The 20,811-nt window shown below is 35.0% G+C and overlaps 1 protein-coding gene across 1 annotated transcript; it reads left to right on the top strand.

Moving 5' to 3' along the window:
- Positions 1–4,478: 4,478 nt before the first annotated feature.
- Positions 4,479–19,730, top strand: LOC140440833 (uncharacterized). Its single transcript, XM_072531193.1, has 3 exons — positions 4,479–4,616; positions 10,456–10,814; positions 19,370–19,730. The coding sequence occupies exons 1-3, from the start codon at positions 4,597–4,599 to the stop codon at positions 19,576–19,578; spliced, it is 588 nt and encodes a 195-aa protein (XP_072387294.1). The 5' UTR covers positions 4,479–4,596; the 3' UTR covers positions 19,579–19,730.
- Positions 19,731–20,811: the final 1,081 nt, after the last annotated feature.

The following is a 20,811-nucleotide window of genomic DNA, read 5'->3' as shown; positions in this document are numbered from 1 at the left end:
AATTAATTTAAAAAAACATTTACCAACTTTTCGCTTGGGCAACTCAACGTCTTGAAACTTATTTTAAAGTATCTCATGAAAGTGATTGTGCAAAAAAATCTCATGGGAATATTTTTCTGGACGAAGCCGAGCTTTTCGCCTTGTCTGTATATTTCTTACTGCAACTATAATAGCTATCTGTTTTTGCTGACAAAAGTAGATTAGACGATCGATTTCTTGTTCCCAATTCACAAGGTCCCACAATATAGCTGCTCCTATTTCGGCATTAAAATCTCCAAGCAGTATTGACACATTATGTTTTTTTTTTTATTTCTTCATCGTCTTTGTCAACAATTGGTGCATAGGTATGAGGTTTATATTATCAATGCAAGATCTTATCTGTACCATGAAAATTCCGTTAAAATAGTAAACTACGTTTGAAATGCAGTGTTTGAAGTTGTGGTTGATGATTGACGTGTTCTGTGGGACTAGAAACCTCAAATTATTATATTGATGACAATTTAGCATGGTTCTGATTAATATTCGTTCTATAAGATATAAAACAGAGATGATTTATTTTTGTTTCTAGAGGAATTAGGATTTCCCGCGATAGTTGCGGTTACCGAACACTGGCTTGAAGTTAACGAGTCTTTTTTTGTAGAAAAATATACCACAATTGCTAGGTATGATCGTCCAAGGTACAAATACAAGATACGTCTTTCTACAAATAATGATTTTTCTCCTATAACAAAATATGACTTCCTGTTGAATAAATTCTTTTGTTTATAAGAAGAATCTTAATCTATACAAATCTATACCAATTACGCTTGATTAATATATTCGAATCGTATGGTTTCACAATGCACGTTATATCTCCTACAAGAATTACTAAAACAACATCTAATCATAATTTTTGTTGATGTACGTTCTACAATTATTAATGCAGGACTCTCTGACCATGAAGCAATTATACCAAATTTAACACTCTTAACAAACAATCCTCGAAAACCCAACGTTTGGGTAGGATTTTTTCCGCTCAGAACATTCGTAAATTCCTAAATTTGTGCTGGCTTCTGGGTGGTACTTTTCATCTGTGGATGTGGACTATAATTTCAGTAATTTTTTAGATAAGCTTGTCTGTATTTTCAATAAGGCATTTCCTTTAATTACAATTAAGTTAAAACATCACAAACTCTGGACAACCAAAGTCCAGGGTTTGTGATGTTTTTGCCCAGTCCTTTACTACATCAAGACATTTACTACCAATGTCTTTGTCACTGAATATATCTCCAAGTACAGAGGAACATATCTAAAACTTATCAAAATAGCTAAAAAAATGTACTATGAGAATCGTCTGGTAAGCTCTAAAAATGTTTCAAGGGAAACTTGGTACATAATAAACGATGTTCGAAATAAAACTAACACAGAACATTTTCTCTTCCAAGCCCTGAAAATCTAAATGAATACTTCGCTAATGTGAGTAAAAATATAACATCAGCTATTTTGACACAACAATTGTATTTCCTATCTCCCCAGTTCCAAAATGGTCTCGTAGTATCAAAATCAAATCTTCCTGTAGTACTGATGGACTATCCATAAAAATTTTCTTAAATCTCCCAAAAAATGTGCTGGAAGTCCTGGTTTCACTAATTAACGATTCCTTTGAAAAGGATATATTTCCAGAGTGCCTAAAGATAGCCATTATTATTCCTCTTCATAAGGATGGTGAAAAATCTAATATCTGCAACTATAGATCTTTTGCCTTACTACCGGTCCTATCCAAAATTATTGAGAGACTTATAAAAGCCCGACTTATGTCCTTTCTCGTTGAAAAAAACGTTTTATCACAAAGTCAGTTCGGCTTTTTATCCAATGAACGTACCAGCGATGCTATGTTTTCTGTACTACATGAGGTCTATCAAGCACTAAATAATAATCTTTAGACTGACACTGTTTTTTGTGACTATGCCAAAGCTTTTGATTGTGTAAATCACGACATTTTGATAAAAAACTAAATTTCTACGGAATTCGAGGTATTTTTTTTTAATTGGTTTCTTTTGAAATACTGACACTAGTCACAAAAGCATTATATGTGGATTACCACAAGGTTCAGTACTGGGTCCTCTACTTTTATATATATATTTAGGGATTCTACAGTATTCACTACCTTCCCTCGCTCAACCGTTTCCATCTCTCTCTGTTGTTCCATTCTCCATCGTTTAGGCCTCTCTTACTCATGGCGTCGTCTACTTCGTTCCTCCAGGATTTTCGGGGTCGTCCTCTTTTCCTCCTTCCTATGGGGCTTCATTCGGTTATTCTCTTTATCCATCTGCTGTCGCTAGTTCTTCTTACATGTCCATACCACTTTAATCTTTTTTGTTCTATATATGTTAGTATTTCTGTTTCTATTAATGTTCTTTGCTTTATTTCGTCATTACTTCTCCTATCCATTCTTGTTACTCTGCAGCATCTTCGCGGGCATTCCATCTCTGTTGCTACTATCTTATTGCTGTTTTTCTTGTTTATGATCCAATTTTCAGCCCCATATGTCATAATATTTCGCACGAATGTTTTATAAATCTGCGTTTTTGTCTTCATATTTAGGTGTCTATCCCACCATACTGAGTTGTCGGATTGCTGTTCTTGTTTGTCCTAATCTTTGTGTAATTTCTTCCTCTGTTGTTGGTATATTCTTCTTGTAGTTTCTTTATCATATAGCTGAGGTCATCTTGGTCTTGTGCAATCACTACCTGATCGTCTGCAAGGCTTAAGGTATATAGGTATTCGTTCCGTACCGGTACTCCCATGCCTTCGCATTTTCTTTTCCATGTAGTCAAGGCTTTTTCTAAGTATATTTTGAATAGGGCTGGAGATGTGGAACAACCCTGCAGGAGCCCTTTTGTTGTGGTGAAGTCTCCTATGATTCTTGTTCCCATTTTAATGGACACTTTATTTTCTTTATACAGAGCTTTTGTAGCTTCTATGAGCTCCGTCTGTATTTGTAATTTGTACATTGCCTCCCATAGTTCTGACCTTGGTACAGAGTCATACGCCTTTCATACTCTACTTTTCCTCTACTTTTCCTCTACTTTTCCTCTACTTTTCCTCTACTTTTCCTCTACTTCTCCTCTACTTTTCCTCTACTTTTCCTCTACTTTTCCTTAACTTTATAATTGACACCACTAACTTAAAAATCGATTTTTTTTGCAGATGATACCAGTATCAACTAGGAACTCTAGTATTGCAACTCTTCATGCAATTATAACTTCTGATCTACTTAAAATAAAAACCTGGTCCGACTCTAATTTGCTCTCTTTTAACGTGGATAAAACAGTAGCATTATCCTATAAAGGAGCTCTTCAACCCTTGCTTCTTGATAACAGCCTGATCAGTATCGTTGATTCTGTAAAATGCATTGGTATTTTTATAGACAGCAATCTTAAATGGTCCCTTCATATCGATTTGTTAAGTAAGAAACTAGCCTCAGCCTGCTAAGCAATAAGATCTGTACTACACTTAAAAAAGTACCACTTTTAAACTTCATCATCACTCTACTACAAGAAAGATTACAACAAATAAAATCAATTATTGTCTTGCTTCTAGAACACCTTCAAACATCATTTAGGAAAAGCAGTGCTGTTGTTTGGAAAAGTATATACTATTTGTTTTCATATTTTTACATTTAATATTTTTTTTTTAACGTTTACTATAATGTGATCTAATTCAATCCTGTCTGTATTCTAACGACTTTGGTAAAATATATTGCTTCCTGTAAAATTGTTAAACTGGCCATCTCATGTATTATGTTTTAAGTACGGAGAATTTGACTTCTCTTTTGTATTCTGTGTCACAAAGATGCACACAAGTGTACGGTTTCGTATTACAGTCACAATTAACTTAAATTATCGCCACTCAAAATCACAATACACTAGGGTGATTTATTGATGTACCTTCTTCCACCCAACGGCCAGAGGGTTCTTTTCTGACCTGCAATCTGCAATCTCAAAAGACTTCATCCCCAGACAGCGAACCAAACGGACCTAGTGTGTTATAGGTTCTCGCCATCGAGCGTCGGCGGGCGCCCCGACGCGGTACCAACGAGATTTCCCTGGCTAAGAATCCATCAATATTTCAAAGGGTAAGTCTATATTCTTTGTACAAACATCAATAATGAGTAAGACCAGTTAATTTCTTAATTTATTTATAGTTGTGTTTGCTATTTGTCGCTAATTTATTCACATACAAAATATTACATTTTTACTTTATAATTATTTATCTATTATCATTTAACCAGCGACCTCTTAAGTTTTATACAAAACAGCTGTGCAGATGTAATTTTTTTCCTCATATAAAAATTATATCTGTATATAATTTTTTTATAATATATTGACAATATTTTTATAATTTTGTAATGTAATCGTATCTACATCTTGAATATAATATGCCAATGATATATTGATTGATATTTTATCAGATGGAGAGATAGTATATAGGTAGAGATAAATTATATAATACGTCAGTATTTTGTTTAGTTTTGTTGTAATTTTTTGCAAGTATACGAATTTTAATTTGTTTTTGTGCTTTGTGGTTCCAATGAGACGCTAATATAATTTGAAGATGGTGATGTTGAAAGAGATGTAGGTATTGAATTAATTTAAATATCTAGAAACTTTTAATATAAAATTTAAATTGTACATAATAAATATAAGCAGTTAAAATGTACCCAGCAAAGATAAACATGACATAAAAAATAATTAAATAAAATGTCTCAAAACTTAAATTTTATCTGGTTATTTTGTTATTTTCATAAAACTATAATACTTACTTATTATTTATAAGAATACTCTTCTGGATCTAAAATATTATAGGTTTTATTAATTTACTGTGCTTTATTCTAAACGATTTGGTATTCTTTTTGTCATGTAGATTTAGGTTCCTCCATAGGTGGACTAGTTGTTGCTCTGCTGACATTATTACCATAAATTGGTTGCTTTACTCCTATAGTGATAGTTAGTTTCCTGAAGAAAGTTAACTTTCTTCTATTATAACTTGGCTTTAAGAATAACAAAAAAAAATCAGAAGCACATATATGATCCAAAGCGATAAAGTCGAGGAAATCTGGGCAAAAATTAAAGCAAACATCTTAGACTCAACTAAAGAAACTAAAGCTAAAGAAAAAAGATAAATAAAAGCAATTCGTTTCTAAAGCAAAAGACGTCTGTGGTTCTGTACAGAGATGAAAAAAAATGCAGGAAAAAAAAGCTTACCCGAAGTACATGTCAAACAAGACACAACAAGCGCACGAAGATTACAAGAATATAAGAAATGAGACACAGGCATTTATAACAAGAATTAAAAACGAGCACTGTGAACGCTTCTAAAAAAAAACGAAGCACGATTTTTATGGTTAAAAAAAAATATGGCGCCTTATAAGAGTTCAAAATGCTTTACAACCTGTCATATTTAACGAAACATTGCTCGGGATGAAGTCTTACATTACATTTAATGCATCGATATTTGGTGCACTTGCCACATTTGCGGCACCTTCGTTGTTTTTCAATTTTATCCACCAAATGACCCACATTATCCAAACGAATTTCCTCAGCAAATTGTTTTAAGTATTTTGAAAGTACTTTTCTTGGCGTTCGAATATCTGGAGCTGTCAGCAGAGTTTCCACTATTCGCCAGTCAAATTCTAATAAATAAATTGCCTCAATGTTGCGGTAAAGAAACCACATGTTGACAATTGCCCCACTCGACCAAAACCTGAATATCTTCAATACCATTTTTTTAGATCTAATTCGAGTCTTATTTATACAAACCTCTTAGCTTATCGAATTAGTCTACTTAGTCTACACCACCCATTCCCTTGTTATACTTTTGCATAATGTTTGGTTGAGGGACCACTTAAATTTTTCTATCGTTTCTGGACTGTCTGCTACAGCTTCCTTTAGCAAATATTCCTGAAATTGAAATATTAGTTGTAATATTAACTTTATTATGTTCTTCGATATATAGAGCGTGGGAAGTTTCACGAATTTCTTTTTGTATGTCTTTGAATGGAGCTCTTCAATCTTGTCTTTTCTAATTTTGCCGATACAGTGTATTTTTTTGATCCCTCGACCTTGTCAGTAAAGATAAAAATATAAAAAATTATCAATGTAGATAACAGATTTCTGTGATAAAAAGCAATGGGTGGTGTCCAGAGAGAATAATAATGCCTCAGTAGTTATATAAATCATCAACAGACAAGGTAAAAGGCCAAGATATTTATGTAGCGTACTTTACTGTTTCTTTACAAAGATAATCAATGAATTTTTTATCGAAAAATAAACACATCGATTAGAATTATTTTTTGTTTTATTTATTTAATAAATAGGGTTCCGTATTGGTGTTGAAAATGCCATATATGACTGCTTATTTCAGTTTTTTGAGAGAGAGCACGGTTTTTTCAATTGCTGATAATTTTCGAGAAACAACTGTAATATTCATGCTTTGAGGCAGTGTACCTGGGCCAATACTTTGAAAAGTGTAATTGAATTAGTGTTCCTCATCACTTCTAGCAGTATCTATATCAGAATCATTTTAGTCTAAACTCTTATATATTTTTAACAACTTCTCTTTATCTTTGGGATTGTTAATATCATCATTGGCGCTACAGCCCTATAAAAGAGCCTCGACCTTCCCAAGTCTATTAAGCCAATCAGTTCTATCCATTGCCAACTGTTGCCAGGTTGCTGCGCCTATTTTTCTACCATCCTCATCTACACCATCTCTTCATCTGAGTTTTGGCCTATCCCTAGTTCTACTTCCCACAGGTTGTGACATAAGGATTCTTCTAGGAGGGTTGTTCTGCTGTAATCTAGCCAGATGTCCTGCCCATTTTTATAAGAGATACTACGTCTTTACCACCAAATATACATATCTGTGATATATCTCGTAGTTCTCCAAACACCATTTTCACAGATGCCACTGAATATTCTTCTCAGGATCCCTTATTCAAATATAAGCAGGAGGTTTTCATCTGCCTTGGAAATGATCAATACTGGTTGTATAAGGGTTTTGTATATGGCTGTTTTTGTTTTTTGGCTTAAGTTTCTGCTCCTCATATGTCTACTCAGTCCAAAATAGCATTTGTTTGCTAGGATTAGTCTTCGCTTGATTTCTTCCATCATGACGTTCTCCTTGGTGATCAGGGAGCCTAAGTATGTGAATTTGTCCACTACTTCAAAGGTAGAGTTATCAACCATGAATTGGGTGTTAATGCCATTATCTTAGTTTTCTCCTCGTTTACTTGCAGGCCCATATTTTTTGAGGCATTTGACAAGATGGTATACATTTCTTCTAGCTTGCGTGTTGTGCGGGCAAACGGTTGTAAATTTATGTTATGCTAAAGTTAGGATAAACAGTTACCTTCTAAAATCTACTCTCTAACCTATATTAGGACAATAACTGATTTATACTTTATTTCTGACACGTAGATGGCGACATATGTAGCAGGCTCTCGCTTGGACAAGGAAAAAGAGGGGACGCACATTCGTATGGAAATGACTGAAGCCTAAAGAGGCACCTGGAAGGTTGCCAGGTCATATTTTGTTTCTTCAGTATATTGAGAATAATGGATATATATTAATAAATAGATTTTTTTCAAAATTTATAATTAAACATTGATATAATGATCACTTTAAAAGTGCTCAATGAAGTGTTTCATTAAATTTAAGTTGAAAACTGTAGATCTACTGAAAAATCAGTAGAGTTGGTAACCCTGCGAGAGGAAGTAATGAGCAACGTACAGGCACCAAAACATGGTGGTCACATTGAAACTGGCTTCACTTTTCGAAGGTTTATTAAATGAGCGTTACCTGTCCTCTCTCTTTTCTTGTCTAAGGCGTCTCGCGTATTACATAAAATACGGTGGACAGTAATGGAAATTAAAGAAAATTAATATTAATCGTAAAAGTTTTCACCTTTCAAACGGTACCAGTAGAATTAGCATATCTTTAATATTATATATCTTACTGTTACATGAAAATGACCCCTGTTATAAACAATTTAAATAATTTTTAAACTAATTTATGGATCGAGCTGAAATTTTACAGTTTACTAAGTCATCCATTTGGAAGAAATCACAAAATGTAAGTTCATTTTTAGAAAAGTAAAAAAAATTAACGATTGTGCCTCATTTTGATGTTTTTGGAGTAACAAACTGATTGAAAATATTTTTAAAACGAGCTATTTTCGAAATTTGTCTTATATATAAATAAGTAAATTTTTTTTAATGGGAAGCAAAAATTCGAAAAAGTAACGTTTTGAGAACTATATTGTCAATAGTTAAAAAACCACGCCGAAATGTCTGCCAAAATCCTAAAGGTTTGCTTACTATTGGTATATATTATCGAAAAAACTCATCAAATATCTGGCTATTGAGATATCCTGAGAAAAACTTATTTCTCTGGACTCATCAAAAAAGTGTCGTCGCCATGAGTTATTAATTCTAACTCCATTTATAACTCTGTCTTGGTGCTTATGATTCCACTAAATATAATTTCGGACCACACACTGAACAGCAAGAGCAAAATAATATCCCACGTTTTACAATAGACATTTCTTCTGATCTATTTACATCAAAGCGATATTATTAAAATCATCATCATCATAAGTGGCTCGACAATCCGTTGTGGATCTTGGCCTGCTCACAAAGAAGTCGCCACTCCTGTCGATTCCTGGCAACTTCCCTCCATGTTCTAACCCCTAGAATTTGTAGGTCTTCTTCCACATCATCAATCCATCTCATTCGTGGTCGTCCTCTGCTTCTTGTGCCCTCTGGTTTTGAAAATGTTAATCTCTTCGTGTATTCGTGATCTGACATCCTAGCAATGTGTCCAGCCCATCTAAGTCTCTGCACTTTAACGAATTTCACAATATCTGGATCGGTGTATAACTGATACAGTTCAAAGTTGTATCTTCGACGCCATAGCCCATTTTCATTTACGGCCCCAAGATATTATTAAAATAACTAAACAAATATTTTTTTTTATTTTCGTTTTGATTTATACTTCAAATACCACTCGGGTGACGGGTAGCTCTTTCAAGGCGACAGACTCAGTTAAACACAGGTTGAAATAAAAATAAATCTATTAATTCTAACGTATGTACAAAAATAAAAATAAAATATATTCTACATCCCCGCCTGGATCCCGCGAGAGTGAATTCCCTGGCGGACGTCTGTAAAAGACGTTTACAGACGTTTCAGACTTATATTCGCTCCACCTCAGTCCAGTGGAAGCGCCAAACGCTCTCGCAATCAAAATATTCGATTGTGCAGATCCACGTTATACTCTGAGTCAAAGTTGACAGTAACGTTCAATACACTATACCCACTAGTTCTGCTTGATTAAGGACAGACCATAATCCTCACTGCGGAAGTCTCTCTGTCCGGGTGGCTCGCAGATTCAATGCACTAGCGAGCCAGGGAGCCTAGAGCATTAGCCATAAGACTCATTTAACTCCGCCAGCCGCTTGCTTTAAATAGCCGCTACGGACCCCACCTCGTCGTCTTGTCGTGGAAATGGATGAGTGACTATCGACACTCCCACGGTTCGACTGTTGAATGGTGTTGCTGTAGGACGTTCAGCACATCGTTACACACTGAACCTCGAAAAATTATACGAACAAATTGAATTATGCTGAGAATATCAATTATGGGATCCCGATAAAAACGCAAAAAAGTTTACCCTTTTATCCTCGGCTTCCCCTAAAACGCCAAACGTTAGGGGGAAAACTAAAATCATCGATTACCAAGAATCTGTATGCCGTAAAAAAAAGTTTCAAATAAAAAATTTAGCTGAGATAACATTAAACAAAAATATTTATTAGCAATTTTTGTGTAGAATGAACCGTTCTCTCAGAAATAACGCTTAAAGCGACCGGTTAGAATGGAAATTTCACTACGACTAGTCAATTAAAGTGATACATTTGATTGATCTTATTAGAATCTTAAAAAGTGACAAAAATCGCCCATCGTTTATTTAGTTCACACCTTTACAAAAACTGACCCCATTTGCGATAAATTACAAACATTGAATACGAAAGCTGCACTCTTCACCTTTGGAACGAATTTGTATTTTTTGTCGATAGGACACTCCGATCACAAGATATCGAATTTTTACCGTCGAGTTGATACAACTTTTGTTTAAAATTCATTGCGCGCGTAACTGTCACTCAAAATCGACGTTCGCTTCAAGCGTTGTTTCTGCGAGAACGGTAATTAATATTAAGTAAACTTAACTTGATTGCATCTTACTTAAGGTCCCAAAATTTGAATTGAATTCTCAACAAAATTTAGCTTATTCCTATGGGTTTTTGAGATCAAATCACACACAACTGGACTATTATTATTATTAATATATATTTTATAGCTTTAATGTACATTATTAAAATATTCTGCACTTTATCTTACCTTATGTTCATATTTAGGATGCTACTTCTAACGCTTTGGCTGTCAGTTAATTTGGCTATGTGTAGGAAAAACCTAGATGATGGAGACAAGGAGATTTTACATCCTTTTTTAAAGAAGTTTGAGAAACGCCAGATATGCCAAGAGCTGTGTTTATCTGGTTTAGGAGGAAATTCGTGCGGAAGAGATTGTTTGGATATTTTTCAAAAAATGTATATACGGCAGTCTAAATCTCAAAAAACTGAAAATCATGTTGCCAAAAACGTACCTAGAAGTGACATATGCCCTGTTCTTTGCAAATACAATTTGGGGAAACCATTGTGCGTATGTTCCCAAGTGCAAAATATGGTTCCGTCGAAAGCGATTGATTTTTTGCAAAGTAAGTATTTTAATTATCATTTATAATAAATATATAATTAACAAATGTACAAAAGAACACACAAATTTTTTGTATATTTACATTTTGTCCAACAGACTCGATCGTGCTGTTAACAATAAAATGCATTCTTAATATTCGTTTCTACTATGGGAGTAACACTATCATGTATTTAAATTTAGTCTTTTAATCATTACTCTTCGTAGACCAGTATATTTTTTCAAGAATTAGAACGACAACAAATAGACATATGCGTTCTTACAGAAACAAAAAAGAAAGGAAAGGGAAATGAAATGAAGAACGACTATATTCATTTATACAGTGGAGTTGAAAAATCATTAAGAGCAAAAAGAGGTGTGTCTATAGCCGTGCATACAAAACTCAAAAACAATATCAAGAGTTGGGAAGAGATAGACGAGCAGATCATTATGATGGATCTTGAGAAACATGGGGAGACGATAGTTATAATAGGAGTATATGCTCCTAGTGACGATTCTGATACAAAAGTTAAGGATGAATTCTATGACAAATTGCTTGACGTGTTGACCCATGTAAACCGATCCAAAGAAATATGCCTATTAGGAGATTTCAATGCTCGGGTAGGCAAAAAATTACAAGACAATGTGGTAGGAAGATATGGTGAAGACAAAATAAACAACAACGGAGAGCGACTCATTGATCTTTGTGAAACATTAAAGCTTAAAATAATGAATGGATTTTATCAGCACAAAGATATACATAAATTTACCTGGGAACAACCAAAGAAAAAGATAAAATCTATAATCGACTATCTCATCCAACCAGAAAACAAAAGGCTCCAAACAAATGACGTAAGGGTGTATCGTGGTGCCGAATGCGGATCTGACCACTATATGGTGGTCGCAAAAATAACCATACACTACAGGAAAGTAAACAAGAACAAAATTGAACAGGAGAAGGTAGCAGCTTCCACAAAGATAAGATATAATATTGATAGCCTCAAACAAGAATCAGTACAATTCCTCTACAAACTTAGACTAGCCTCAAAACTAACTTACTTAACTCGAAGAGAAACAGCCGAAAAAGAATGTCAAGATATAAAAAATTGCATTCATCAGGCGGCCAAAGAGGCATTGGGGTACGAAGAAGCTGACAAAAGAAGTGGTGGAACGAAGAAGTAGGAAAATTAATTAAAGACAAAAAAAAAGCTTATCAAACATGGCTATCCACGAAAGACTCAGAAGACCGCAGAATTTACAGCAGACTCAACAGGGAAGCAAAGAAGGAAGTCACTAAAAGAAAAAACGAAATGTGGGAAGAGAAATGCGAAGAGATGGACCGATGCTTAGGAGGAACCAAAGTGACACAAGCTTGGAAATTCATAAAAAGTATTAGAAAAGAAAGAAAAGATGAGGGAAATATAAACCTGATTCAAAATAAAAAGTGGGAAAAATATTACGAAACGCTATTAACAGAAAGTAGGCACGAATTTACGGAAAGACCTGACCATATCTCAATGACAGAAAACTCAGAGGTGCATAAGATAAACAAAGAAGAACTGAAAAAAGAATTGAAACAAATGAAAAATGGAAAAGCACCCGGGCCTGGAGACATTCCCATCGAGTTGGTGAAACATGGACCGGATGCTCTTTTGGAAAGCATAGTGAATATTTTTAATAAATGCTTAATTGAAGGCCAAACGATTCCAGACGATTGGAATTTGGCCCACATTAGCCCCATTTATAAAAAGAGAGACAGAAAAGAATGCGGAAATTATAGAGGCATTAGCGTAACTAGCTCGCTGGGAAGGTTATATGGTCGTATATTGAAAAGAAGAATAGAAGAGGAGTATAAAGAAATTGAAGAACAAAGCGGTTTCAGAGCAGGAAGATCGTGCGTGGACAACACATTTACCCTTCAACAAGTAATTGAAAAACGAACAGCTCGAAACCTCCCTACGCATCTGGTATTTATAGATCTGGAGAGGGCTTATGATACAGTTCCTTTAAAACTCTTATTTAGTGTCTTGACGAAAACGGACCTTAGTAAAACATATCTAAAAGCAATACTGAACATCTATAAATGTCCTCAAAGCACTGTAAAAACAGGAAATACTTTCTCAAGAGTATTTACAGTAACGAAAGGCTTGAGACAAGGATGTTGTCTTTCCCCCACCCTATTCAAAATATATATCCAAGAAGCACTGCACCAGTGGAGACAAAAATGTGCGGGAATGGGGTTGAAGCTTAACAACCATTATCTGACAACGCTGTTCCTTGCAGATGATCAAGTACTAATTGCAAGCTGTGAAGAAGATGCAGATTATATGCTTAGAAAGCTCAAAGATGAATACGAAAAATGGGGGATGAGTATGAATATGTCTAAAACAGAATATATGCGAATAGGCAATGAAGACGAAGACCCGGATTTGGAAATTAGACAAATGAAAAGGTGCTACGAATACAAATATTTGGGAAGTATTATCTGCAGTAAAGGAACAACGGAACGAGATATAGACTATAGAGTGCAACAAGGCAGGAAGAGTGTTCAAATTCTGAATTCTATACTTTGGTCCAACAAAGCTACTATGAGAACTAAAATGACTATCTACAAAGTAATTGTAGAGCCCATTCTTACATATGGAGCAGAATGTTGGCAAATGACAGTAAAAGGAAAGAAAAAAGTTGACACGGTTGAAATGGACTACCTAAGAAGAGCTTGCCGTATATCAAGAGTAGAACGTATACCTAATTCTGAAATTAGAAGAAAAACAGATACAGTACATACAACTTCTGAAAGAATAGAAACTAGACAGTTAATATGGTATGGACACGTACAGAGGATGGACAACAACAGATGGCCAAAAAGAGCTATGGAATACAATCCAAGTAATAGAAGGAAACGAGGAAGACCAGCCAAGTCTTGGATACAAGGTGTTATGGAAACCATGAAAGATAGAGCCATTGATGAAGACACCTGGAGAGATAGAAAAAGATGGCGATCGAAATGCGGGAAGCGGCAGAAGCTGTAGGATCCCCGCTTATATATATATATATATATATATATATATATATATATATATATATATATATATATATATATGTATATATAGACCAGTATATTATTAGTATATTGATTATTAGTAATGAGGGAATTTAAACTAGGTAACGGAGACTATTTAAGAGAAGTAATTGGTATACATAACCCACACGGCACAACAATTGATAACGGATATCGGCTTACACTAGTCGCAATATCTAATAACACGATTTTTAAATTCACCCAATTTAAAAGACAGTACATATTTACAAAGTCACATGGGTTTCAAATGATGGAAGAACACGTAACCAAAACGATCATGTCCTTATTGAAGCAAGATACTCTAGTAACATTTTTAATTCGCAAATATGGCAAATTTATTAGCCATAAGCAACAGATTTCAATTGCTGGGAGAGGAAAAGCATAATGTAGACTTGTAGTACAAGCGTTTCAGCGAGTGGCATCAGGTATAGCACACGCGGCGAAAAAAACGAACAAACAATGCGAGGAAATGCTGGAAATAAAACTCACAAAAGATTGAAAATGTCACAAAAACCTACAGATGAGAACAAAACAGACTTTCAAAGAATAAGAACATAGACAAGGCGACTATTCAGAACTAAAAAGTGGAGCTACATAGAACAACAAATATGAGAAATGGACAAAAGTTTCGAAAGGAACAAGTAATCAAATTCTTTAGAGAAGTGAAGACAGTAAGACAAGGTGGAACTGTTGGAAATTAAGCAGGTGAATAATAATGATAGAAACAGAAATAGTCGAACGATGGAAGGAATACTTTCAGAACCCATACCACATACCAACAATTCAAGAAATCAAGAATGAGATAGCATCTCTTAAAGATCACGAAGCGCTAGGAAATGATGGTATAAATAAATGAATAATTACCTAAGTAGCCCATACTCTGCAAACTTTTCATATGAGGCCGACGATTTACATCTTGTAATTCCGATATTCATATTTCTGCCGTAAGAGAATCCTGGTAAATCCCATAGTACCTAATTCTTTCGTAAAACTTAATGGTTATTCCATTTATCGTAAATATAGTTTAAATCGAGCAAAAGGCGGAGTATGTGTTTACTTTAATAATGGCTTCTTTAAAAAATCGAAGATATGTACTGTATGCCATAATCTGGAAGGTACTGAATCTCTTATATTTAAAATTATCTTTCCTGATAAAGTCATGGTTCCGGTCTTGACTAAGGTTCATATTTTGACTAAGCTCGTCCGGTAATGCAGATCCAACGCTTACCGACATTGGCCCCAAAAATTTTACTTTGACCATCTAGACCAAGTGGTCCATACTCTGCTGATTATTCTAAGTATATAGCAAGAGCAGAAAATGTCTGGGGAATGGCAAGGAAGCGTTTTACCACCCAAACATAAGAAGGGAGATAAAGAACAATTTCGAAACTATGGCCTCTATATCGCTTATTAACATAGCATATAAAGTTCTTTCAATTATCTTGGTAAATAGGCTCACTGCATATTCGGAAGATATTCTAAGCGACTACCACTGCAGCATTCATGCTGGAAGGTCAGCATGAATGCTGCATCAAATATTTACGATCCGACAAATATTAGACAAAAACCGGGAATTCAACCAGGATGGAAACCAAATTTGCATATATTTTCAGCAAGCATATGATTCGATAAAAAGAATTATGGCTAGCAATGATAGGAATGGAAATACCAAGAAAATTAGTGGAGCTAACTCAAATATGCGTGACAGATTCATGAGATTCACAGGTAAAGATAGGAAACAGAACATCAATGTCATTTAGTATAACATCATGACTTAGGCAAGGAGACCCCTTATCACCGTTGCTATTCAATTTAGCCTTAGAATATGCAATAAGTAAAATATTGTTCAAGCTGACAGGAGGATTTGCAAATCGAGGACCAAAACTATTGTTGGTATTTGCTGATTATCTAGATGCAGCCGCTCATTATTATCTACTTAGAGTCAATGAAAAAGAAACATAACCAACGATTATTTTAAAAAATAATTCCCCTGAATAAATATATCTATCAACGGGATAGAAAGATTTAGATACATTGGCTAGTCTAGTCAATAATACTATTCATCCAGATTAAAAAATAAAATTCAAAGTAGAATAACAAAGAAACGATTTTAAAATGCTACGTGTATAGCGTCCGGCTATATGTCATGAAAGCATTGACGTTGAAAATTAATTCAATACAAATACTGGAAAGCTTAAAGATGTGGATATTTCTCTGCATGCCTAAGATTTAATGAAAAGATCACTACAGAAAAGAAGAAGTACTAAGCAAAGTGAGCATAGATGGAAAAAATTTTTAAGAGTAGTAAAAAAGCGAAAACCAGCTTGACTTGGATGGAGATGTAGGCACAAAACATATAACTTTCTATAGCTAATAACTAAAGGAGCAGACGGGGCCCTGATAGAGGACAGATGACTTGTACAATAATGGTGTATTCTGCAAATCTTATAATGTTTAATATTTGTTCGTTTTTTGCTATACTCTACTCTTTATCCAACAATGCTTTCTTATTTCTATCATTTCGTTTTTGGTTTTGAGCTTACCTGGCTATGACCACTAAACGTCGCTGATGCCCAAAATATTTATTGTCATCCGCATCATATGTTAGATAAGGTTGTCTAGCTTTCTTATTATAGACTCTTAACGTTCTAGGTTGCGAATCATATCGAGGTTTTCTTGTTTAATCTTAAACGCTTTTCTACTCAAGGATTTTACCTATTAATGATCTGGGAGGCCTCGCGCTTTAAGTTTTTACCTTCTCTGTCGCATTTTGGTTTCCAAAGTTCATGATCAGTATTGAACTATCTGCAGCTTGTGATTGTCATGACAAATATCCAAAGACGTTCTGATCAACCTTTAATGTATTGGTTTTTCCTTGCTTTGTGCATTTCTATGCCGTTGACTATTGTTGTAGTTAGTTCTTCTTCCTTCAGATCAAAACTATGAACCCCAGAGTACCCTACCATTCACCAACTTACTCGTTCGTAGCCGTTGGTTATTAGAGTGGAGGCATATCCTCTTTGTATGTAGACCGAGCAATGCTCAATAGGGTGGCTTCGTTCATCATGTAACCAAACCCCGGTCATTCAAACCGGCCTCGTCCTACTGATCTGTTCATCTCCGTTCCGATCCCAAAAGTAACAGGCCAGTAGAATATGGCCCTTTATGGTACTCTGCATCATTAGATTCTTAATCGCAGAGAGATCCTCCATCTCCTCTGCTATTAATAACGTCAACACGCCAAAAGTCATGAACTTGCATAAATTGCGATGAATAAAAATGTAAAATAGTAACTAGACATTCACAGAACATGAAAACGACACTCACAAACATCTACTTATCTGAAGTTAGTAAATAAAACCCTAACTAGATAAGCGTATATCCAGTGATAGGAAGAAGATGGTACTTGCACTCGAAAGTAAATATTCCATAAGTCGCTAATGTTAAGGCCTCATAAAATTACTATGAATATTAATGCTACCTTAAACATCCTGAGTAATAAAATTGCAGACGTCGAACCTTGATCGATTACAAATTCTCAGGATACAATAATTCGGCTGACACCATGTTACGCGAGTTTCAACGATTAGAGGTGCCATGCAAATAGTTTTTCCAGAATATTGGGTTTGCGTAGTCTGAAGGAATCGAGGCTCAGTGTACAGCGACGTTTTATTGGCAGCGGCTGTACATAGGGGTTCAGGATCCTCTCAACTGATCACAACGTCTGCGACAATTACCCGATCAACCTGCTGCGCGACAAGGTCAGGAATTTTAAGAGTACAGTCCTGCCTTTAATTCTCAGCTCTGTCTCGCATATCCACCCTTTGTTGTCAGCTGATTTTCGAAGGTACGTAACAAGCTGATCATATCTCTTTGGCAGAAGGTTTCCCTCAGCTAAATCGCCTTGATATATTCTCTCCCTGAACAGTAGGGCGGTAGATTGCTTATCCAGGCAGAGCTTTCGAAGTGTGAAGAGCCCTGAAGAAGTTCGTTATCGCTATAGCCTTCCTCAAGTTTCTGGCTTAACTTACATACGGTGGATGCTGAATTGCATGACGTTGAATGTTTCCATTAAAGGATTTTCTCCCATAGACGTGGCATGTACGGTAGAGAGAGGGTAAGTGCTGTAGCTTCAGTTGCTAAGCTAATCAATTTTGTCAGTGTTCTTCTCATGATAGCCGGAACGTGCATGGCCATGGCTATGACGCCCAGACGACCCTCCTTAGTAGACGCATGTATATAGGCATCCGTACACGTTCGCTTGAGGGACAGAATTTTCTGAACGGCTATACGCACGAACCTGTCAACGCCCTTCAGCGTTTTCATAGTGACGGTAGGGCTCTGAAGCTTGTCAACATATCTCGGCAGTAGTTAAGTAAGGGATTGCTTATGCCGGCAATCGCAAGGTGAAATTTTCGTCATATCTGGCTTTCTTAGTTTAGCTTGCAAAACAATGCAGTTACCAGGAGTGTAGCACGTGTAGCCATAAATTTAAGTAAACTTTGAAAAATTAAAGGCAAATATCGAACACAATTTCAATAATCAAATCTTGCCCAAGTACTTTCGCTTTCTACAGCATCATCAGGGGTATTTCGTCAAATTTGGGCTATCCAGCAAGCGCAGAATGTAATAAACATGAAATTAAACATAAATTGTACATAACACTACACTAAAACAAGGACAAACAGTTTAAAATTATGTAAAAAATTATTCTACGCTACATTCTTGTCGGCAACAGGAGAGAGAATGGTATTTAACGGAAATGTTAAGGTGTGTCACCTTAACATTTCACCTGTCACCTTAACATTTCCGTTAAATACCATTCTCTCTCCTGTTGCCGACAAGAATGTAGCGTAGAATAATTTTTTAAATAATTTTAAACTGTTTGTCCTTGTTTTAGTGTAGTTTTATGTACAATTTATGTTTAATTTCATGTTTATTACATTCTGCACTTGCTGGATAGCCCAAATTTGACGAAATGCCCCTGATGATGCTGTAGAAAGCGAAAATACTTGGGCAAGATTTGATTACTAAAATTGTGCTCGATATTTGCCTTTAATTTTTCAAAAATCATTTATTCGAGCATTCAACCTTATATCAATAAATTTAAGTATCTTATTAGGACCAGTTATCAAGAACCATCACCCGCTTATGACACTTAAAGTTGTCGTTCCGATAAAAGGGATGATACAACCCTACACCCCAGTTGTTATCTAATTCAGTACAAATAAGAATAGCGTCTACATTCAGTGCAAATGAAAATTTCTTCTCACATGAAATTGATGACACTGGTATCTAACTTCATACTAGTGGTTGGTCGTTGTCACATATTTCTTCAACTTTCTTTTTACTCACACCTGAAATCTTAATTAGTGCCACCACACTACATATTATAATAATTTTAATAAATAACTACATCTGCAATATAAAAATGGACGAACTTGCCTAATTCCTTTCTAGCTTTAGTATCAATATCTTTATTAATATATCATTTTTAGTTTGCAGTGAATTTTGCATTAAACACAACTACAGAATCTCTGGTTGCCAAAAATGCAGCATTTACCAACTAGTAACTCTACCAAAAAAGCCAGTTTTAAATCAAGCAGATCCAAATCAAGTAGATTGGAATGAGTGGTGCGATGTGAAGTGTAAAGAAAATGACGGTGGTGCCGCTTGCGATTGTGATCGCTCGCCCATGTCGGATTAGTACGTTAATAGTGCAATATCAATATATAAACAATTGTAATTTAATTATAATGTAATTAAGATAAATTTTTACAAAGTTTATCGTGTTCTCTCTTGATTATTAAATCAGTTTTGTCTATTTGTTATCGCATTACTAGATCTAGTAAGAGATAACGCATGAGTTTTTTTAATCTCTATCCAATTTTGTTATATGGATTAAGTATAATGTAACTATTAAATAAGTCGCAAATTCTGCTACATAGTAAACATCAACTTGTTTAAATAAATTCAAAAGTTTAAAACATATCGTATATTTAAACGTATCAAAAAAGATATCAACATTTTAACAAAGGACCTATGTATTGTAAAATGAAAAAAGATATCATTGTACAAGATAATGAAAAAAATACCATATAATTATGTATAAAAAATTTTATTTCGTGCGTGTTTATAAAAAATATTTTTTTTTTGAACGTGGAGATACTTATGGACTTTAAGAACATTTTCCCTGATAGTACATTGTCTCATGGAAAAACATGTGCATATAGAAAGCAGATGAGACCAACTGAAAGAAAAAGATACAAGAAGCATCAGACTTAGCACGTTTTTTTTAAAGTGATTTTAAGCTTTTATGGTCTAAGGTGCCCAAGTTAAACTTAATTTACAGAGATTGTTAATTTTTCTCTTGGGTATCTTCTTTTTCCTTGACTAGCCCAAGGAGATAGATAGTAAAATGTAGGGCGCAAGAGCAAAAGGAAGGCCACGGAAAAGGTGGGAGGATGAAGTGGCAGCTGACGCGCAAAATTTGCTAGACGTGAGAACCTGGAAAAGATCGGTGCGGGACCGGCAAGGTTGGAAGCATAGTTTGGAGGAGGCAAAGGCTCGATTTGAGCTGTAGCGCTATTAGAGAGGGAGAGAGAGGGAAAGAGAGACGAAGGAAAATTATTTTAGCGTTTAGCTAAGTGGTGATGGCTTCCACATGTGCTTCCTCTATATACTCAATCATCTTGTACCTTGAGCTTTCTATTTTGGCGGGCTATCATAATAATCAATGATGGATTTTAAGTGTCTTGTTTATTGTACCCAGTTTTTATGTAATTCTCAATGCTGGAAATAATTATTTTGTATTGATAGGTTGTTTTGGTCACATATGTTAATTAACCTGACTGTTTTGTTATTATTTGAGTCTTCATAGTATCAATGCGGTTCCGAGGATGTACATTGGTTCTTTGAGCAGTATTTGTTTTAACGATTG

The sequence above is a fragment of the Diabrotica undecimpunctata genome, chromosome 5 (assembly GCF_040954645.1).
Source record: "Diabrotica undecimpunctata isolate CICGRU chromosome 5, icDiaUnde3, whole genome shotgun sequence".
Classification (NCBI taxonomy): domain Eukaryota; kingdom Metazoa; phylum Arthropoda; class Insecta; order Coleoptera; family Chrysomelidae; genus Diabrotica; species Diabrotica undecimpunctata.
Note: the sequence above shows the minus strand (reverse complement) of the source record. Positions and strands in the feature narration are given on the sequence as shown.

What these genes read in the sequence shown, in the direction of transcription:
- LOC140440833 (XM_072531193.1), top strand. Translation starts at nt 4,597, where the DNA reads ATGGTGATGTTGAAAGAGAT. An exon ending in ATGGTGATGTTGAAAGAGAT is followed by an intron (nt 4,617 to 10,455) that starts GTAGGTATTGAA and finishes GTTCATATTTAG; the next exon opens with GATGCTACTTCTAACGCTTT. An exon ending in AGCGATTGATTTTTTGCAAA is followed by an intron (nt 10,815 to 19,369) that starts GTAAGTATTTTA and finishes TATCATTTTTAG; the next exon opens with TTTGCAGTGAATTTTGCATT.